The 20520-nt window shown below is 37.6% G+C and overlaps 3 protein-coding genes and 2 pseudogenes across 5 annotated transcripts; 3 read left to right on the top strand and 2 right to left on the bottom strand.

Annotated features, from left to right (window-relative positions):
- Positions 1–88: 88 nt before the first annotated feature.
- On the top strand, positions 89–2170 carry LOC137719444 (cyclic nucleotide-gated ion channel 1-like; annotated as a pseudogene). Its single transcript, XR_015957404.1, has 5 exons — positions 89–402; positions 458–575; positions 660–860; positions 967–1199; positions 1370–2170. The product of XR_015957404.1 is annotated as a cyclic nucleotide-gated ion channel 1-like (transcript).
- A 1556-nt stretch (positions 2171–3726) lies between these two features.
- LOC137719537 (uncharacterized) lies at positions 3727–5665 on the top strand (annotated as a pseudogene). Its single transcript, XR_015967019.1, has 3 exons — positions 3727–4085; positions 4245–4752; positions 5293–5665. The product of XR_015967019.1 is annotated as an uncharacterized LOC137719537 (transcript).
- A 588-nt stretch (positions 5666–6253) lies between these two features.
- On the bottom strand, positions 6254–7955 carry LOC137721059 (uncharacterized protein At4g00950-like). Its single transcript, XM_068460182.2, has 2 exons — positions 7259–7955; positions 6254–6507 (listed from the first exon to the last, which is right to left on the bottom strand). Exons 1-2 carry the CDS (start codon positions 7814–7816, stop codon positions 6430–6432), a joined length of 636 nt encoding a protein of 211 aa, XP_068316283.2. The 5' UTR covers positions 7817–7955; the 3' UTR covers positions 6254–6429.
- Positions 7956–12470: 4515 nt separating this feature from the next.
- LOC137720853 (PP2A regulatory subunit TAP46) lies at positions 12471–15240 on the top strand. Its single transcript, XM_068459964.2, has 9 exons — positions 12471–12728; positions 12838–12960; positions 13111–13197; positions 13339–13443; positions 13635–13796; positions 13941–13976; positions 14070–14141; positions 14418–14698; positions 14836–15240. The coding sequence occupies exons 1-9, from the start codon at positions 12627–12629 to the stop codon at positions 15086–15088; spliced, it is 1221 nt and encodes a 406-aa protein (XP_068316065.2). The 5' UTR covers positions 12471–12626; the 3' UTR covers positions 15089–15240.
- A 515-nt stretch (positions 15241–15755) lies between these two features.
- Positions 15756–18559, bottom strand: LOC137719370 (phytolongin Phyl2.2-like). Its single transcript, XM_068458416.2, has one exon. It carries the CDS (start codon positions 16949–16951, stop codon positions 16181–16183), a length of 771 nt encoding a protein of 256 aa, XP_068314517.2. The 5' UTR covers positions 16952–18559; the 3' UTR covers positions 15756–16180.
- Positions 18560–20520: the final 1961 nt, after the last annotated feature.

The following is a 20520-nucleotide window of genomic DNA, read 5'->3' as shown; positions in this document are numbered from 1 at the left end:
TGACTATCTGTCCCTCTGTTAGAAGTGTTCCAGAAATGTCTGCGAACGAGTAAATAGTTCTGCAAACGAATGGATCGGATCAAATTGGAAAACGTAAAGATTTGTACAAGTTATCCCTTTCGTCACCATTTTATGGAAAATCGTTAGGTATGAATATGTTAGACACCTGTAGGGATTATATTAAGAGAGTTGGAGAAACAATGACCTCTTACCATGGAGTTTTATGTTAGACACCTGTAGGGATTATATCCGAAGGTTGAATGATGTATATCTAACTTTTTGTGTAATTGCGCTCTCACTGGATCCGTTGTTCTTTTATATCCTTGTTTTTAATGTTCAGAAGAAGTGCCTTAGATTGGACACAACACTGGGGACCTCCAGTTGTTGTTTTGCGGTTCCTCGTTGATTTCTTTTATATAATCCATATGGTTTTTCAATTCCGTGCTGCTATTGTCAGTCTTTCTTCTCAAGCTTCTGGAAGAGTTGAGTTGTTTAAAGAGATGCGGGCAATTGCATGGAGATATTTGTTCTTCTACTTCCCGGCAGACGTATTTATGATTCTTCCACTGCCACAGGTCAGGAATTTCATCTCGCTTCACCTTTAGTTATATTATATGACCGCATTTGTGGACTCATTAGCTTTGCATCAATGTGTTCAGGTCCTCTTTTTTGCTATTGTTCCAAAACTAAATGCTTCAAGGGTTTTGGGTGCAACAAAATCATTGAACTTCATAGTTGTCTTTCAATATGTGCTGAGGTTCCTTCGCATATGTTCCTTATTGAAAAAAGCTACAAGTAATTCGGGCATCCTCGCTGGAACTGCATGGGTTAATCTCTTTCTATACATGCTCGCTAGTCATGTAAGTCTCGTAACCATTTCCCATGTTTTCTTGCAGAATTGATGCTTTACCAATGTATAATTAGGAAATTTGTGCAGATTCTGACGATCCTTTGTTGGCCCTGTAGGTTGTCGGAGCCTTTTGGTATTTGTTTTCTATAGAAAGGAACGTAACTTGCTGGAGTGAAGCATGTAAAAATCATGCCAGTGTGATACGAAGCGATATGTTTGCATGGGTGCAATCCAAAGTGACCGATGGCAAGAAAACACAGGAGTTAGCATGGAGAATTTTTTTCTGAGTCTTCCCAGGGATCTCAGGAGTGATACGAAGCGATATATTTGCATGGGTGCAATCCTTAAAGTGAGTTCTTTTCAATTGTCCCAATATGATCAGTTTCATTCAGAATTTCCTAACTTACATTCCGAACAAAACAAAGGGACTTGAGCGTCATCGAGACTGAGTCTGTTTAGTATAAGTGTTGGGTTAGATTTTGTGACTGTTTCTTGATAATATTTCATTTAATTTTGAAGGTGCCATTCTTCGAAAATATGGAGGAACCACTGTTGAATATACTGTATGACAGTCTGAAGCCAATTCTCTTTTCGGAGGGAAGCTACATTGTTCGGGAAGGAGATCCAGTGGAATCGTTGGTGTTGATAATGTGAGGTACGGTATTGAGTACCACCGTGAGTGATGGAAGACACTCCAGTTCTGCAGATCTCAAGGTTGGTGACTTCCGTTGCGAAGAACTTCTCACATGGTTTGTTGATCCCAGCGCATCATTGTTTATTTTCCCAACTCCACACGTACTTCCCGTGCTTGTTGTGAAGTTGAAGCGTTTACTTTAAAAGCAGAGGACCTGAAGTTTGTAGCCACCCAGTTCAGAAGGTCTGCTGGCAAGCGAGCACAGCACACATTTAGGTTTTATTCACGGCAGTGGAGGACTTGGGGAGAATGTTATATACAGGGAGCTTGGCGGCGCTATTGCAAGAAAAAACTCAGAAAAGTCTCTGCGGAAAGAGGAGAATAGGTTGCAAGATTCACTGACCGAGGCTGGTGGTGGCTCCCCAGCTCTAGGTTCCGCCATTTATGCCTTGCGTTTTGCGGCTAATGCACTTAGTCATGTACGGAATAGTGACCACCGCAGGCCCATGCTAGTTGAGAAGCCAGCTGATTTAAACGATTCCGAGTAAAAACAGCTAATAAGCTAGTTATGTGTGGAACAAATGAATCAACGACAGCATCCGGCATTAGCATGGAGATATTGTTGAACGACTTACAAACATGGTACGGAAAATGTGTTAAGAGTAGCACTTTTGCATTTTGTTTGAGTGTACCAACTTCTGTGAAGTGTTTTGTATACGGCAAAGTCCGATTGTTTTTCAATCTCCTTGATCGGCCGGACTCACGCAGTCGTTTGCCTATTTTCGTTCTTTGCGAAAACAGAAAATCAAATGACTTGTTAAAGCATCTCGATCGGTCATGAATTTTGAACGTTCGTCGTGGATTTGTAAGTTTCTTCGCTGAAACGTTGTTCGGTTTGAACCTCAAGTCAGCATAGACTTTGCTTAAATTTGCTTGCAGGGTTTTATAATTCATTTGGTATACTGTTGGTAACTGGACGGTACCTTCCTGGCGTTAGCTAGCAAGGAAATCAAAAGACCATTTTAAGAGGTAATACCTACATTTGGAGCTTTAGCAACCAAACTGTCATACCAACATTGTCTCCCAACGTGGACATTACATCTCTCAATCGGTAGATGTGGGGGTTTTAAACAAAAGGTTTGGACGTTATTAAAAGTGAAACCATACACTTACACTTGTTAGATCTACGTCCATGTCGTAGTGTGTCCATAGGCATCGTCTATGTCATGTCATTAATCAATGCATTCTGTTTGAACGACTTAGTTAAAATTTCTAATTTATGCATTCTTTTTTGTTCATAATATGAATTTTAAATTATATTACAATGATAATAATTAATTACCAATTACTAAGATATAAATTCTTACATACATATGAAAAGAATTCAAGTTTACGTATAGCATCCTTAGTCTATAACGAACTTGAATCACATATGATGGTGTTGAGAGTCAGACCAAAATGAATCTTTGAATCTTCTCAATCCCTAAAAATGGATTATCGTGATAGTTATAAAAAAAATAAAAAATTTACAACTCAGCGTGGCTTGATTCACACCCACTCCCTCTTTCTTTCTAGAATAATATAGAAAATTGTCTCTAATTTTTTTTAAAAAAAAAAACAATTATAATGAACAAGAGCGGGTGGTTAAATGAAAAATTAAAAGTAAAAAACCTCCAATTAATTAATTAACAGATGGTAACAATTAGAACCGTAATTAAGCACATTTTAATGTGAATTAATGTCTACTACATCGTTAATCGTTCAGTAGCCTCCTATCCTATCCTCTCGTCAAATTTTCTGGTTCTTTGGGCCATTCATGTTCATACATTTATTGAGAGAATATTTTTTGCTTACCATCCTCAAGTGATGGTGATTTCACCGTTTTATTTACCATCGTTTGATGAATTTAAATTTCGAGATCTGTAAAGTGGATAAACATAAATATTAAAATTAAAACTAACTCAACGATGATAAGTAGGGTGGTGAACATTACCACCACTTGAGTATAGTGAACAAAAGCGCACACCATTTATTTATGCATGCATTGCATATGCCTCCACATGCATACACGGTCCATCACCTCTGCGGTAGGTATCCAAACGTATATATCCACCTCATCTCCACATTCGGTATAAAACTCATTCACATTACTTACGCATTCAGTATCAAAACCATCATCGTTACGTACACATTTGATATCAAAATCATTCCCATTACTAATATGCAACACTCAAATTCATAATTAAGCCATAACCAAGTCAATTATTCTTGAACATTATATTCATAATTAAGGCATGGTGCGGCCCCTTTTGTGATTGGTAATTGCTCACAAATAAAATTTCCCATTTAGTAAGTACCCCTTTTGAGAGCGTCTGCACGAACTTTAATTCTCATCCCATCTCTCCTTCCCGATTCAATCAAATTTATACTCTCTTCTCTTCTGGTTAGTTCTCCACTCTCTCTAGTGATTCTGTAAGCTCTCCAAAACTCTCCAATGGCGGATTCCATTTTCTCCCAATATCTGGTTCCAAAAATTGAGACCGACCCACATGAGTTTAACTCCTCCATACCGTACTACCAGGACCTATGTCAGGATCAAAGGTAAGATGATCAAAACATATGTACTTTTTTATTTTGCCCTTTGGTCTTCCATTTATTTGAAGAATGCCATATATATATATGTGTGTGTGTGTTAATTTGTGTGTATGTATATGTTTTATGGTTATTAGAAGTTAGAACATGGGTTATTTACTTTTTCAGTGCTGCGTTAGAAAGTCTACGGCTTGAAAATTTCAATCAGTTTACTTCACCCCCATTGCCGTTGCAATACAATCCCAACCAACTTCCACAAATGGGTTCTCAAGATTTTGAGGATTTAGGCATCTGGGACTATATTTTGGACGATGCTGCTCTTCCATCACCTTTTGATTACGAGGTGGTTGATTAAAATCCCCTGACAATAATGGCGGAATCCATTGTTTCGGGTGATTCGGGTGATGTTTTCAGGATGCTTGATTGGGGGATGGAAAGTTGGGGGAAATACGATGGGGAAGGCATGACAAAAAATGGGAGTTGCTCTAAGAGAATGTCCGCTGCTCCATTGGAATTGGACGAGATTCAGAAGTATTTCGACGTGCCGATAACTCAGGCGGCCAAGGAATTGAAGGTGGGATTAACGGTTTTGAAGAGGAGGTGCAGGGAACTGAATATCATGAGGTGGCCGCACAGAAAGCTCAGGAGCTTGAATGCTCTCATTGAAAATGTTAAGGTACGTTTGCATGTTCATGTTGTCAACTTGTCATATGATATTTAGTGCCTTTTCCTTCTAATTTATAGGAATTTTGTATTATATATGTCAAAATATTCTATGCTAATGATTGAAACTAAAGCCTTAGTTGTAGTTCCTTTTTTGTCCAATGCTGCCGATTTCCCTCGAAACGGGAAAGATTTCGGTGTCATCGTAGTATAGTTTCATGTTAATATATTTTACTTGTCATGAGACGAGATATATACTATAAAAGGGTTTTCCTCAATACATTTCTTTAAACAGTGACTAGGTTTCCTTTGTTTCAATGATGCAATTGCGAGATTACATAGTTTATGGACCAAATGTTAAAAGGGGGTTTGAAATTGCTTTTTTTAGGTCTTAAAAAATCTCCGATATATCTTACATATTAAGAAACATGTGATGCGATGAGAATGACTCCAAAATAGATTTATGATGCTTGACCCGTATGACTGTGATGATAAGTTTCGTTTTGGGAAGTTATATTAGTGTAGGGATTGACTGTTGAAATGCATGATGCAGGGGATGGGATTGACGAATGAGCTGAGGATGCTGGAGGAGCACAAGAGGCTTTTAGAGCAGCTGCCGGACATGGAGTTGCCGGAGAGAGCCAAGAGGCTGAGGCAGGCTTGCTTCAAAGCCAACTACAAGAAGAAGAGGACTTTGTGTTTGACTGCCGGTCCATGATTTAGTCTAGCTTTAGCTTAAATGCACAAAATTATAGAGTAGATGAGAAAATCAGGACATGTTATATGGGTAGAACATGTTGTGAGGGTGAATCCCACCTCTTCGGGACAAGTGACGAGATCGGTATCTTTTCGATTCAAAAACGTCTAAAGCTTAATTTGTGTTGATGTGATCTTGAACTTTGTGTCTAGGTATTTTTTTTTTTTTTTTTAAAGTACTCGTCTCCTTGCTTGATGTTGGGACCTAGAAATTGCGTTTCATTCTTTTACTATTTTGATGTTGTGGTCAATCTAGCTCAGTTGGATGAGAGTATTTGTCTATGTACTTGGGGTACTATGTACGAATTCCCTTCACGTAACTTAGATAAATTTAGTGTAGATTATCCTATTGTTTATCAAAATAAAAAAATCAATGCCACATGCTAAACCACATAATTCTACCATACATCACTATAGTTTCTAACTGCCTTTGTACTGTTAGACGTGATGGATTTACCATTTCCTTTTAGGTGTAGAATGATAATTTCCGTTAGATGTAAAAACGCTTGACATACACACTAATCTCCTGCGTTTGTTTAACCATATCTCGTTCATTCCTAAGTTTGAACTGAATTTCTCACCAAAAAATATCTGTCTTTAACTACTTATCTCTTGTTACAGTATACCCTTTCTCTCTCTTATCATATGATTAGTCAAACATAAGCGTTAAAGAAGTTTATCTCCCAAATAAGGAAATTTATGACGAGAAAAAGTCAAGTAACTAATGTAACAAAAAAATTAGAGTAGATGCTCAGAAATTTTGAGAAGGTGAGCAAATTGTTGGTACACTGACAATTATAGAAGACTAATGAAGCTTATGAATTTTAGACTAATTTCACTATTTTCAATTTTCTGATATATTTACACAAATTTTTCAACAAGTAGGAAATGGATCGCCGGATCGGGTTGATCCAACGGTTGCGAAGGGCTTTCTTTAGGAGGCCATTTTTCTCATTTTTTCTTGCCTGCGTCGCCATGGGACCACCTGCTTAAAGCTTTCGCAAATGCTTGCCTGCAATTATAAAAAAAAGTAATACTAATTAATTTTTTTAGGCAAAAATACTAATTAAATTTTGTGAGCTTAGCAATTATGAGTGACAAATAATCACATTTAGGTAACTGATTACAATATAATACCAAATGTGATTATTTTGTAATCGATTAAACGAATAAAGAAAAGTAACGAATTTTAAAATAATCATCATTACAAGTATTAATTTAGCAGAAAATGGGAAGATAATGCGCACAATGCTAATATTTGGAGAGATATTTTATTATATCGGAAACACGGCGTGAAACACTAAGTGTTATAATTTAATTGATTGTAAACTAGAAAAAAAAATTTCAACCAATTGTATTATGATACTTGGTGTTTTGGGTTGTATTTCTAGCACATGAAAAAAATTTCCAACATTTGACAAGCATTTTTAATCTTATGAAGAAATTAAAAATCAAGGAGTGTGACATCAAACATTTTGCCCACAAAGAGATGATTATTATATGGTAATACGTTATATTTTGACCTATTGATTTAATTTTTTTTTGTTGATAACGATGCATAAGTCCTAAAAAAATATATATATAGTATAGATAATATCATTTGTTAAGAAAAAAAATATATCAAGAGACCACAAAACTTCAATTATATATGCAACTAGCAATCGAGGCTAGGAAAAAACATTATAACAATATATTGTTTGTTAGTTTCTAACAACACTAGGAAAACTGACTCAAATTCATCATACGAATACTTGGTTACTTACCCACATACGTGACCTTGTGTTGGAATCATTCAAGAAACTGGCTCTCCTCCCAACTCTTGTGATATTCACCTTCGTTTCACCACCGCCACCGCCGCCCCTAGCCGGAGGAAAAAAGTCAAAGCCACCCTGGCCAACAACCTCCTTGCTCTTCCTAAAACTCCCCCACCTCATAGACCCAAAACCGCCGGCGCCCCTCCTACAACTCTCCTTGCTCAACCTCTTACTGATCCCAAAAGCATCAGGGCTCCTAACTCTGAACGAAAAAGACATAGTCCGCCCAACGTCAGGCCCGTCCAACACGGTGATCGGGGAGGGCATGTTGGTAGTTTTGGCCGCCTCGCTCAGCAACCTCGGAGGCAGCTCCAAGGATCTGGCGCACTTGGGTTTGGATTCTGCGCTGCCACCGCAGTTCCTCGGCTTTCCTGGAGCTTCCTCCCACTGGAATGGAACCGAGGCGGAGGTTTGGAGCGGCGGAGTTAGCATCCCCGGCGACTCCGGCGACTGGGAAGGAAGCGAGAACAGCGACAGCTTCGGTGTTATGCTTATTTCCGAGACCATATTGATACCTCTTATCGATTCTCTCTCAGAATTTTTTCTCAAAACGATCTGTTTTCGATAAACAGAGACAGAGGATTCTCGAAAACTTTGAGCTTCGTTTTCTAGTAAGGTGGAGAGATGGGATGGGCGAGTTTATATATATGTGTGTGTGTATTGAGAGAGAGAGAGAGAGGGGAAGAGGGGGGAGGGAGGTTTAGGGAAAGACCTAAATACCCCGTAGTCAGTGAGGTTTAGGGTCCCACCCTGGAAAATCTTGATGTTTTGGATTGACGTGGATAACGACCATCAAAGTAAATAGGGTTCAAGTAAGTCGGTATATGAATTTGGATGCAAAATAGGTTCGAATTTTGCATTTCATAGTTGAGTGATGTTTTTCTTAAATTCTAGGTTCGAATTTTGCGTATATCAAATTTAATAAATCATGCTAAAATTTTAAATTGAACAAATCTGAGTGGGAACTCCCTTCTCCTTTTAGTCAGTTTTGTGACGTGAAATTTGAAATATTTGGAAGAGAGCTCTTTATCAAGCTTTAGCCAGTCAAAAGGTACACAAAGGTGGCACAAATGCATGCCTTGAAACTTCATTTTCTAAAATATTGGGGCAGAGAAACAAAAAAGGAAAAAAAAAAAAAAAAAAACAAGAAACAATACCGAAAACTATTATTAAGTAGCAAAAAAAAAAAAAAACAAAAAACACTTGCATCAGTATGGTCACGTGATAAGTGAGACAGTGACACAAAACTAAGAGAGATATGTGGCTTGATAAGTCGTACTCGTTAATCAAGCTGCATGAGGCTTTTGCCACAATGACTGCATATTTTTATTCAAAAAAAAGGACCATCTTGTAGTTTTGTCATTGCAGTACTCCACCCTTCCGACAGTCAAAAAGACTCACATAAGCATTTTTCGCCTCTTCAGACCACCACTGCATTTATCTGCTCGTTTATACATTCCTGCCGACATATTATGGGGGTAAAAACATAACAGAAATATTGCATCTTGTTCCGACCAAAAAAAGGACGCATTGCAATTGACTTTTATTGTTCTTGTATACATATTTATTAGGTCACTTGTTTTGCATTATTATTGGTTGAGAAAAGTAAATAATACTTGCTAGCTGGCTCTGAAGTTCTAGTAACAAGTTTTCAAGAACACTTGTTACCGTGTTGTTTTATGATTATTGAGCAGTAGTGATTTACGCACTTTCGTCTTGTGTTCTTCTTCTACATTCGTTTTCTTGTTTTTATTCTTCAATTCATCTTTGATACATTCAATACAAAGGCTAAAAAGAGCAATCTGGGTGAGAAAATGAATGTGCAAAAGTTGTTTTCCTTTGTAGTTCTAGTTTCTCCCAGCAGGGAAGTACCAGCAAGTAAAGAGTCATACTTAAACATGATGTTTTTTTTAGTATGGAATAAGTGTTGGACTTTATTTTTAAATACATAGTTGTAGCTAATTTGAAGGGTGTGTTTATGATAGAGGGGAAGAAAAGCCAAGCCACTACCTGCGCATTAGGTCTTTAATTTCCTTTTTCTTTTTCCAATTGTCTAAGCATGTTTCTAATACTTCTACTTTATTAAATTGTATCTTTTCTTTTGCAAACGTAAACGAAGTCAAGTTAACTAAAATAATGTATTCCTTATTTGCATTAAAATTGAATCACTCACCTTATAATTTAGATTAAATAAGAATACCGCTCGAATAAATGTGCCCACCAAATAAATAAAAACTACATTTTTCGTCTTTTTTATTTACTTTTATTAAGAGTAAGGGAAAAAATTCAATACTATTACAATAGTTTAGAAAATGACGCATGAGTAGAACCCAACACCCTATTCATTAGGATGTTAAACCACATGTTTGCAGAGGTTTCTATACCTAGCAACTCAAATTATTGGCTCCCTAAACGACAAAACAACATGTGTTTACTATTTTGGAATAGAAAAATACTAAGCATCATGAAAAAGATTGTTTTTGATGAATGATGAGGAATACAATTCAACAGAGAGAGAGAGAGAGAGAGAGAGAGAGAAATAATGCAGGTCATTGACAAGAGAGCAACCTTCTCCTTCACAAGATAGGTTGATGATCAGCTGATGACCAAAGCTTTTAATCAGCAGAGCCCCAACACAACCACCCCAATTCAAAATTGTAGTGCAAATTGGGAACACATGTAGATGTTGATTCATTCGGCCTGACTGAGACATCCCGAAGCCCCATCCCACCCATTAATGGCTGCCTCTCTAACTTCTATAACTGAGTGAGAGCTGTGAGCATTTCACTTTTCATACATTAAAAACCATGGGATTGAAACCCCTAACAAGTTCATCTCAAAGCTTCATGAGGTATTGTTTGGGATTGAATTTGAAATGGCTGAAAACGCTTTTGAACCACCAACATAGTTTTATTAGTTGTAGAAACGCTTTCTGAAGAATCACCTGCACTTTCAAGGGATTTTTGACAAAGCACTTGGATGTTTAATAACAATTTCGACATGTTTCCCATGAAAGAACCTAGATATGAGCAAAAAATTCCTACAATAGCAATCCCTTGCCAGCACTTAATTAGTTGTGACAACTACCGATTTCTTGTAACGTGTTAGCTTCACAGGACAAAGATCAGCAGGTATTGGATTCGGCTGATGCCGGAATAAATGAGCACAATGACCATAATTTGTTGCGACAAATAGTAGCAAACAGTACTATAGTAGCGTGAAAACCCAACAAAACTAGTCCTACAATTCGACATTTAACCAATTTGGTTTTTTTTTTTTTTAAATAAAGGAAACGAAGCTCTTCAAGGTCCCCAGATTGAACTTGAAGGAGACAAGCTATGGAGTTTGGAGGATGATCAATGTTTTGTCAGGTTAATTAGTAAATTTAGACGACAAATAGCCAGTTAATCATAGTTTAGTGGTAATAATCCTATGTGTTTATCACTTTTTTACCCATCAAAAGCTTGATATGCAGAGATATTTGGTCAGTCAAAATTATAGTACAAGAAAGTTAAATTCTTAGCATTTCTTCTGCATTAAAATTATATATGTTGTTTGTCTATGAAGTAGAATTCTCTCTCGGAATAGAATTCTCTCTACTCCTCTTTTCTCTCACTTTTTTTTTTTTCTTTTTCTTTCACTCTCTACAAAGAAGTCAACACAAGATGTTGACGTGACTTAATCGAAGTCCTTACGTTTTTTCATCACTACCTCCTCAAATGTATCATCCCATCACCAGCCAAGTTCCCCTCAAGATCTCCAATAATTTGCGCTATTGAACTTCCTGGAAGAGAGTTCTAATGAAATCGGAAGCAGTTCATGTCGAAGCTTGCAGACGTATCTAGCTCTTCCGCAACACCGGCAAGTACAGAAGAAATCTTGGGTTGGATTTTCCAGTGAAGCTAGTAACGATGTGCTAGTTTCAATATTCACTTCAGTTTTCGACCTTTTTGATCCCGTTTAGATCCTAAATTTTCAAGGAACTACAACTAGATGGTATTGATGTTTAGTCGGAAACTGTTACGAATTCTTGCTGAACTTTCACTAACTGGATTAAGAATCGAAGCTTACCATTCGTTGGCAGAGGTCATCAACCTGCCCTTGGAGGGACTGATACCAGCCAAAGGCAAACTAGGGGAACTAGGTTTAGGGTTTAGTTGGATTCGCTTGATACCCATAGGGTTTTTAGGGTTTTGTTAGATTCGTTTGATACCCATTTTATTATTGTGTTAAACAGTGGGAAGATAGCTGGATGAAATGAGAGATATAGAAAGTCGAGCAATGATGGTGTATGAGATGTAGAAAAAACAAGGCAAGAGTAGGCATCAACGGCAGGACAACCAAAGAAAACCCTAAAGAAAGAACCAACAAAATCGAAGCAGAAGAACCGGTGATGATAGACGCGTGGCATAGGAGGGCATTTTCGTCATTTAACTGTGCAACCAAGAGTAAAAACGCCTGGCGGAAAACCAAACAGAGGTCATTTTTGCCATTTTACTGTCCATGAACAGTACACCCGAGTTTGGGTTTTAGTATAGGATAATGTATAACAAAAGGTACGTGCACTGGAACCCTTTCTATCTCATGATTAAAAGAAGAGTAATGTTATTCATATCATATTTTTATACCACATTTCTATGTACCACAATCATTATTTAATTAACTAATTTTTCTTAATTATTAGTTTCTTAAATAATGAACTAAATTTAAAAATCTGATTAATTCAAATGATGTGACTGTCCACATCAAATGCCACCTAAGGTGGTATGAAAATATGGTACAAAAATATAATAAGAATAACATTTCTGTTAAAAGAATGAATTGAAAATTAAAAATAATTTGTTACAAAACGACCTTGATGGTTCTATGAATGTCATGTTCATTTTATAACGACATGCATATTGAGTCTCTACGTGATCAATTTTCTAAGAAAGTTGTAGGGTGATATTATTCATACATTTATTTTTACCTCTTATATATTTTTTAATTTTCAACTGTCGAATCAAATGAGTTGAAATTTGTTTTGTTTGACCCGGAACTAGGCTTGAGATCCACTATAGACAACCCGTGCACCGCTCCACATCCAATTCAGCCCCACGCTAACTTACGCCGGAGGCGCGTATCTCTCACTATAAATACCTCCCATCTCATTTCCCGAAATTTCTTAATTTTTCCATCTTCTTCTCCAGAATTCGATTCCCAAATCTGGAAACCCTATTTTTTCAAATTCGCGATTCAACCGCCCTAACATTTCTGGAAATTAGCAATTCGAAGCTTAAACTAAAACCACACCAGAAGAAGCTCCTTTTCAAATTTCATGGGAGAGTTGAACATGGAGGACATGCCTCTGCCGGCACTTTTCGAGCGAGCTCGGAAGATCCACCTGGGGGCGACGGATTCCGGGGACGGTGTCGATCAGGTACACTTATCTACACCATAATTTCATAGTCTCGCTCATTTTTTTCAAAAAGTTTTAATTTTCGTTTTTGTTTTGTAATTAATTTAATTGATTTGGGGATTACTGGTAGGAGGAGATTAGGAAGGGGTGCAGAGCTTTGGAGAAGTGCGATGAAATGATAAGCAATCTGGGTTTGTTCTCGGCCAATGAGACCAAGGAGGATATCAGCACCACCAATCTCAAATATCTTCTGGTAATTCTTTTGGGTATTTGTTTTTATAGTCGAAAACTTTGAATGATTGTGAAAAATCGGCATTTAGTAATCATCTGATGGAATAGTTTGGAAAGTTTGGATTTTTGGTTTGAATGTAATGAGCTCACTTGTGATGGGTTTTGATCACAGGTGCCGTATTACCTCGGGGAGTTAATCGAAAAGGTTGCGCAGGATGACAGGATATCGATTCTTAAGGCTTCCCAGGCTAAGTTAAAGGTGAAGCATTTTCATTAGTTACAGCAATACTACGTCGGGCATGTTTTGCTAGTCAGCGTCTCTGTATGAGGATATGTGTTGATTGGTTGGTTTGAGATTTATGTTTCTGTTAAAACTAACTAGGATGGCGGCGTGTTGTAGGAGTTTATTTCAATTTGCGAGACAATGGAACTTGTTCCAAAAGAGGAGTTAGAAGCATCTGCAAAAGATGGCCCAATTTCACATGTTGATCGAAGGGCTCTAAAGGTACTGTAGTTTTCCTGTCGTCTTTTTTTAGAAAGCATGAAAATCCTAGCTCAAATTTCATGGATACTCATGACTTTAATTATTGCATTTTGTTGTGCTGCCAACTGTTTCACATGTTGCGGGGCAGAAAATGTGAAAGTATAGGCTTGGTGTTTTTATTTGTTACTTACGCTACTTGCATCTGTATCCAGATTGCTCGATTTAAAAGGCAGAGAGCTGCAGAATCAAAATTGCTGGAAATTAAGGAGCGGAAAGAGCGAAGAGGGCGTTCAACTAAAGCATCTGCCTTGTCAACTCCTATTGAGGCAGGAGAGGAAGACGTGCTGGATGATGACGGAGAGGAGGAGCGGGAGGTTTGTAGATTTCTTGTTACATATCCTCTTTACTGAAATGTTAATTGGTTCTACATCGGAATGTTTTCATAAGTTTAAAGTCTAATTACATCGGTTAAAAGAAAAAAAATAAAAAAACTCTAATTGGAACCCTTGTTTTTGTAGGCTTGGTTTACTACAATCTCTTTGGCAGTTAGTAAGGTTAGTTTACAGCTTAAAGTAATCCTCCTAAGGCAATTGTTTTTATTCACGTCAATTCATACTCATGTCTTTTTGCCATGCAATCATGTTCAGGCTTTTGATCTGTTGGAGATGCTAAAGAAAGAGGAAGAAATGCTTGTAGCTTTTAAGGAAAGGCAATCAAAGGTATTTAATATTAACACTCTAACTTAAGAACTTTTATTGTGTTATTATCAGTGTCGGTCTTTGAGTTTCATTATCCTTTCATGAATTTTCAATTTTTAGTCATAATTAGGAGAGATAAAAATTTCTGGAGCAGCGTGCTAAATGTTATAGAAAAAAGCTGCATGTCTCGCAACTAGACCTATTTCTTTACGTGGTAGATGGTTTGTCAGTAAACTTAATACTATTTAGTAAAAAAAGCTCTGTTCTAAAAGCTTTTGTTTTTGTCATGTATTTCAGGATGGTGGCAAGGAATTTTATCAAGATGTTCTTGATGATCGTGCCAAGAGGGCCGAAGCTTGGCATCGTGATGCTGCAACCCGAGTGCAGTATAGTAGACCGGCAGAGCCTATCACCTGTGCAACTTTTGCTCAAGACGTTCTAGAAGGCAGAGCCAGGGTTTCAGAGATGCATGAACACAAACATCAGCCACTAATATTTGGACCAGCAAGTCTTATAGGTGGAAACCCAACAAGTGAGAGGGAAAGGATGGCGGCTCAGGTTTTCCAGCCCAGTCATAGGTAAATCTCCATGTTCTGTTACTTTGATGTGCCAAGTCTAATTTATCACGAGCACAAATGATGGAAATATCTGGTTTTCGTGTTTGTGATTGCATCTTTCTTTGTGTTAAACAAAATTAAATCTACTGTGCGGCAAGGTTGCCGACCATGAGCATAGAGGAAGCCGGATTGAAGGAGATGGAGATAATGAATACGTGGCAAGAGAGGAACGCGAAACTCATGGAAGAAGCCAATTCTGCATGGTACAAGGAACCTATGAAACCAGGACCACCACCGGAGGGGGAAGATGAAGACGATGATGCCGCTCAAGACAGGGCGAGGGCTTGGGATGACTGGAAAGATGATAATCCTCGGGGTGCTGGCAACAAGAAGCTCACCCCTTGTGGATAAAATGGCACCTGCTGGATTCAAAGATTTTGATTTATTGCAAATTAGAAAGTTTTGTATTCGGTGTCGTTCTTCTTGTGACTAGATTTACGTTATGTATATTGATGTCACCCGGATAATTTATTTGAATAAAATATAGGGAATTTTAACGAAAAGCTTTTGGTACTGTTCACTTTAACGAAAAATTACATTTTCATACTAAAAAGTCAATTATGTTATTATTCATTTTATCTTTTATTTTGTTTCTATCGTTAAAATTCAAAATTTTTCAGTCATTTTTATTAGTTTTTCTTAAAATATATTCTCATAATCGGTCTACATTTTGATTGTCAAATTCAAATTTGGTTATCCTAGCACACTGATAGAATTGTTGACAGAATGACGGGTTAGGGAATTACATTGATTGATTTTTAAAATAATGAGTTTCGGTCAATTTCATAATCATTTGCAATAAAAAAGCGAAAATCAAATTTAAATATTGAGCGATGTTGTCCACACATCATTTTTCTCTCCCACAAGCACTTGTTAATTTCTATTTGATTTTTTTCGATTCATTTGTACCGATATTCGAATTCGACCGTTATACAACGGAATCAAGCAAAAAAGATTTAGCTTCTTGGTCTTTTAGGTAAAGAATTAAATAAAGAGACGACAGTGGAGGAAGCGGAAATAAAATCCAGAAACAGAAACAACTTCCATTAAAGCTAACAAACAGTTTCTACTGTTAAAACCAAATATCCAGACATCTGAGAAATTACAACATCAACTGAAAACAATGGAAGGAAACCAAACACAATGCCTGCATAGTAACGATCTGTAAGTATACACAATTTGATGCACTACTTGGAAACGCTTATCGCTAATTGTATAACACAAAATGTAGCTTAAGATACGTACAAGAAGCTCACCGGGAGGGCTAAGGAGACAGTTACCAGTACACAACCGAAGGAGAGCCTGCGAACGCATTGATTTCGCTAACTTATCCCCCCGAGTGCTTGTTTGTAATGTCACAGAATTGTCAACCATCTTCGAAGCACAAGCAGTCAAGCACAATACAACACGGAAACATCAAAACCTTCCAAAATCCCCCGAAATTCAACTGGCAATGCACTTGAATCCCCTGCAAACCCACAACCAAATCCCAAACAACACGGCGCAAACGAACAAGTCGAGCATCAAAACCACCCAAACATGCCTCCTCCAAACTTGCTTGGCCTTTTGGCGGTCGCTCGAATGCAAATGATCACTCTTTTGCGTTGGCAACGAAAAATCCCTAAACCCGCAGCCATTAGCATCGTCGCACACATCCACCTTCTTCTCCATTGCAGTCGCATCTTTGCAAAGATCACCATTAACCTCTCCAGATAACCTTTTCTTCTTCTTCTTCAACCCTTCGTTCGGCTTGTTCCCAAGCAGTGGCGTCAGCACCATGTTCTTCCCTTTACTCGCACTCAAGCTCAGATTCCGACTGGCTGCCGGTGAATTTGGCAAGTCCGAGGCCATTATTTTCTGAATAATCGAATCAAACTGGACTTGCAAGCAACTAGGGGCAAAATTATCCCGAACCAAGATCGACCCACTTCCAGTAACCTCCTCAAAATCCGATTTCAACCGGTTTAAGAACGAAAGCGCCTCCGATTGATCGAGATCAGCATTGTAGATAGCGAAATACACAAAAGGGTCATGAATTGAGAAAATGTAAGTTCTTTTTCTTACGGTGTGAGTGAACATGGAATGGTGAGGAGGGGCTATCTCCACGCATTGCTGCGCTAAGTCTCCGAGACCCGGCTCTTTCGAAAACTCGCCGAGAATCGTGACCTTGTGGGCAATGCAGGCGTAGAAAATCAGATTCGGATTCGAAATCATCGATTTGTCTTCCAACAAAGCCGAAAAATTTCAAGCTTTTCAATCGGAGATTCAATGGATGAAGAGAAAGATGGGATTTCGATTCGGAATCGAGTCCGAGAGGATTCGCATGCTAAATCTGATTCGTTTCGTGGGTGTTCGATTCGGAAAGATCGAATCTTTCGAAACCCCCACAACTTCGAAACGTTTCTTATGAGTTTCTCTGCTACTTTCTCTCTCTAGACCATTTCCCGGAGGATTGGATTTTCTTTTGTTTCTTTCTCTCCCTGGAAATGCAGAAATCTCTGTGTGTAAAATATCAAGGGTTTAGACTCCTCCGATTGAAGGGAGGAATCAACCGTTGGAATGCGTGGGAAGCGAAGGGAAAAAGAAACGGAATAACGGTTGCTTTTTATCCAAGTGCCCTCGCTGGAAGGATTTGTTAAGGATGTACCCTTCAATTTGCAGCAACCATTCTTGCAACTCTTCCCTAGACAAACTCTAACTCATGGTATAAAACTTTAAAATCCTCCCAAGACATCTCCAACCATTGAGCTAAAATAAGTTTTGGAAAGAAAATTTATCTCTGTGCTAGATTTCCCTTAGAATTTAAGTTTGGCTTAAATTATTCTAGACCCACCAAACTGTCATATTTCAAACATCTTTTTGTTTTCTACATATAATCTAATGGTTCTGATCAAATGAAATCAAATATAATGGTAAAAAAAAAAAAAAAAAAAAGATTTGAACGGCCCAAAATTAAATATAACGTTTAAAATAATTTACGAAAATTATGTAAATCAAATTTAACTTAAAACTTTATAAATACCTATGTACTTCTATGATTTTTAATTACTTATCGGAAATTAAATATTTTTAGATTAAAATGTTCAAAAAATTAAATTAGAATAATCCACATAAATTTTATTTTCAAAAAAGTTACTGAAAAAGAAAAATTAAGCTAAAATCATTATTTAATAATCTCAGGTTAAAATTTTTAGCCATAAAGGTTGGAGGAAAAAAAGCAGTTTCTGAGTTACGATTTAAAATTTTCTAGCTTAAATTTTTAAGCTTTATCCTCAAGGTTGGAGATGGTCTTAAACCTTCTCCTTTTTTTTTTTTTTTTTTTTTTTCTCGTCTTTCTCATACATCGTAATGGAAGTAGGGACCAAGGTGGTCCCAAGACGACTTGAAGTCTAGAAAATATATATGTGAAGGTCCTTTGAGGACCCTTCAAATATATAGTATGGGTCCTTTTTGTGTCGGCTAAATGTTTAATGTAATATATGCTAGGTATATCCCGATAGGTTGCATCGACAACACTCAGCAAATTCTCTCTATATCACTCGTGACTCATCAGATTGTTTTGACATATATTGTTATCTGTTGACATGTGCACAACATGGTTTGGCTGCTAACAACAAGACTGCCAAGAGTTCGACGAAATGCCTAAGTGAATAAACTTTCTTTTTTAGCATGTTTTGCGCTCTATTTTTATCTAAATAACTTGTATTTAATATCGAGACCCTCAAAGATTTAAATCATAGATCTACCACTATATCATACAAAGGTTTTTGCATTCTAGGTCATCTTTTATAAGTCAGCTCTGAAAGAACAATCATCAAATGCAAATCATGAACATTTAACTGTTTAATTGGTATGATAAAATTTGAGTATTTAAGTAAGAAACATAGTTCGTCTATTTATTAAAAAACCACTAGATGGCTAAATAATTTTGAATTCATTAATTTTTTTTACATAGATATTCTTTGAAAATGAAAAAAATAAAAAATAAACACTTCCAATCATCAGAAAACATTATAGTATGAGAAAGAAAAAGGAAGTAGTTCAAATTAGAAGGTTTTTTATTTTTATTTTTTTAGTACATCAATAATTTTACACTAAGAAGATGGAAAGTTTGGCTAAGCCACACAGTGGACAGCCTAATTTGGTATCAAATTCGTCATCTACTAGATTCGAACTTGAGACCTCTCACTTCCGAGTGAAGATGAATACTACCAGACCGTAGTATTGAGTGATAAGGTTACTAGTACATATTTTTATTATTTTTCAATAAAGAAATAAAATATTATATTATATTTTAGTTGAATGATATAATATAAAATAATATTGTTAAAAGAAAAGCTATTTTATATTATGTAATGTGGAAAGTTCAGATCGACGCTTGCTGGCCTGGTTGATGCAAGCACATGTTATCCATTGTTTATATTTTGTAGGGCACAAGCTTGTATGCTTCGTATGGTTGTGCTAAGGGTCGGTACGGGCCAGATCGGGCCCAAATTTGAAGGAACCGAGTTAGACCTGGGTGCAAAGGAGACCGGTCGGGTCGAGTCAGGGATTACATTTTCTTATATAAGAATCGGACCTTACCCGGGCCGGTTTGGGCTGGATCCACGGGTGAAAACAAAAAAAAAAAAAAAAAAACTGGAATTTGCACAAATTGCACAGATTCACCAATGCAGCAAATTATGCAATAGGAAACCCAGATAATGCAAGAGGAAAGATTTCAAAAAATTTCCAATTCCAAATGCACCCCCTTCCTTATAAAATCTTGAGCATAAACATCTCCGAACAAAGCAGATCAATACTCACAACAGAAACCCAGATAATATAATCCATAGAAAATTGAAACGCATAGCGAAATTAACAAGTTTAAATATTTAGCAGGTCATTAAGTATATAGGCATCACAAGAAATCCATGATAAATACGAACAGATCTCGATATGAAAGCCCTAATACGAAGCTAAGAGTGACCAAACGCACATGGAGAGATCAGTACTCTAAGCCTTAGCATCCTCACTGGCGGCAGCAACGGTAGATTCCACCGTAGAGCTCATAGTCTCGGACTCCGTGGCGCCGTTTTGAGCAGCAGAAGCAATGACGTTCCTAGACTTGACGATGTCGAGCATGTGCTTGCTGATCTCCTTGGAGTAAACCTGCAGGATCTGAATCTCGTCCTCCTCGATGAGGGGAGGGGACGACACACTCGAGATGGCGAATGAGAGGTGACAAATTGAGAAGATGGTGGTGGGGTGGCTAGGTTCTATAAGTCTGGGTCCCTGGGATGTCAAATCGAGACGGCGAGAGAGAGGTGACAAATCGAGAAGATGGTGGTCGCCTGGGCCGTCGTGTTGTCGGGGTGGTGGAGGGAAGGAGATGACGCACTGGAGACAGCAAGAGAGACTCGATCGATAGAGTGAGAGTGACAATTGAATTCGATAGGTTGGAGGACAAGCAAACCTAAAACCAACGATTCAGATTGGATGAATAGATGATATCTTCAATCTCATCTGTCCATTCTAACTACAAACGGGCCAATCCGGATACCTACGATTCCTATACTTCAGGAACTGGCCCCAACCAAAAATTTCAAAGGCCCACCCCGCCCCGTTTCTGTTTTTACAAAATAAGAACCGACCCGTACCCGCCCCGAACCTTAATTACCCGCCCCGACCCGCAGTTCCTGTACCCGTTTGCCCACCCCTAGGCTGTGTTGTGAGTTGGCGAAGCATAAAATTGCATTGGTAAATGATTTCTATGTTTATTCGAAAAATATTGTTACTAGAGA

Source organism: Pyrus communis, chromosome 1, assembly GCF_041283825.1.
Source record: "Pyrus communis isolate YQ-2024b chromosome 1, ASM4128382v1, whole genome shotgun sequence".
In the NCBI taxonomy this organism is placed as follows: Eukaryota; Viridiplantae; Streptophyta; class Magnoliopsida; order Rosales; family Rosaceae; genus Pyrus; species Pyrus communis.
The sequence above is the reverse complement of the archived record's forward strand: the minus strand, read 5'-3'. Positions and strand labels throughout refer to the sequence as shown.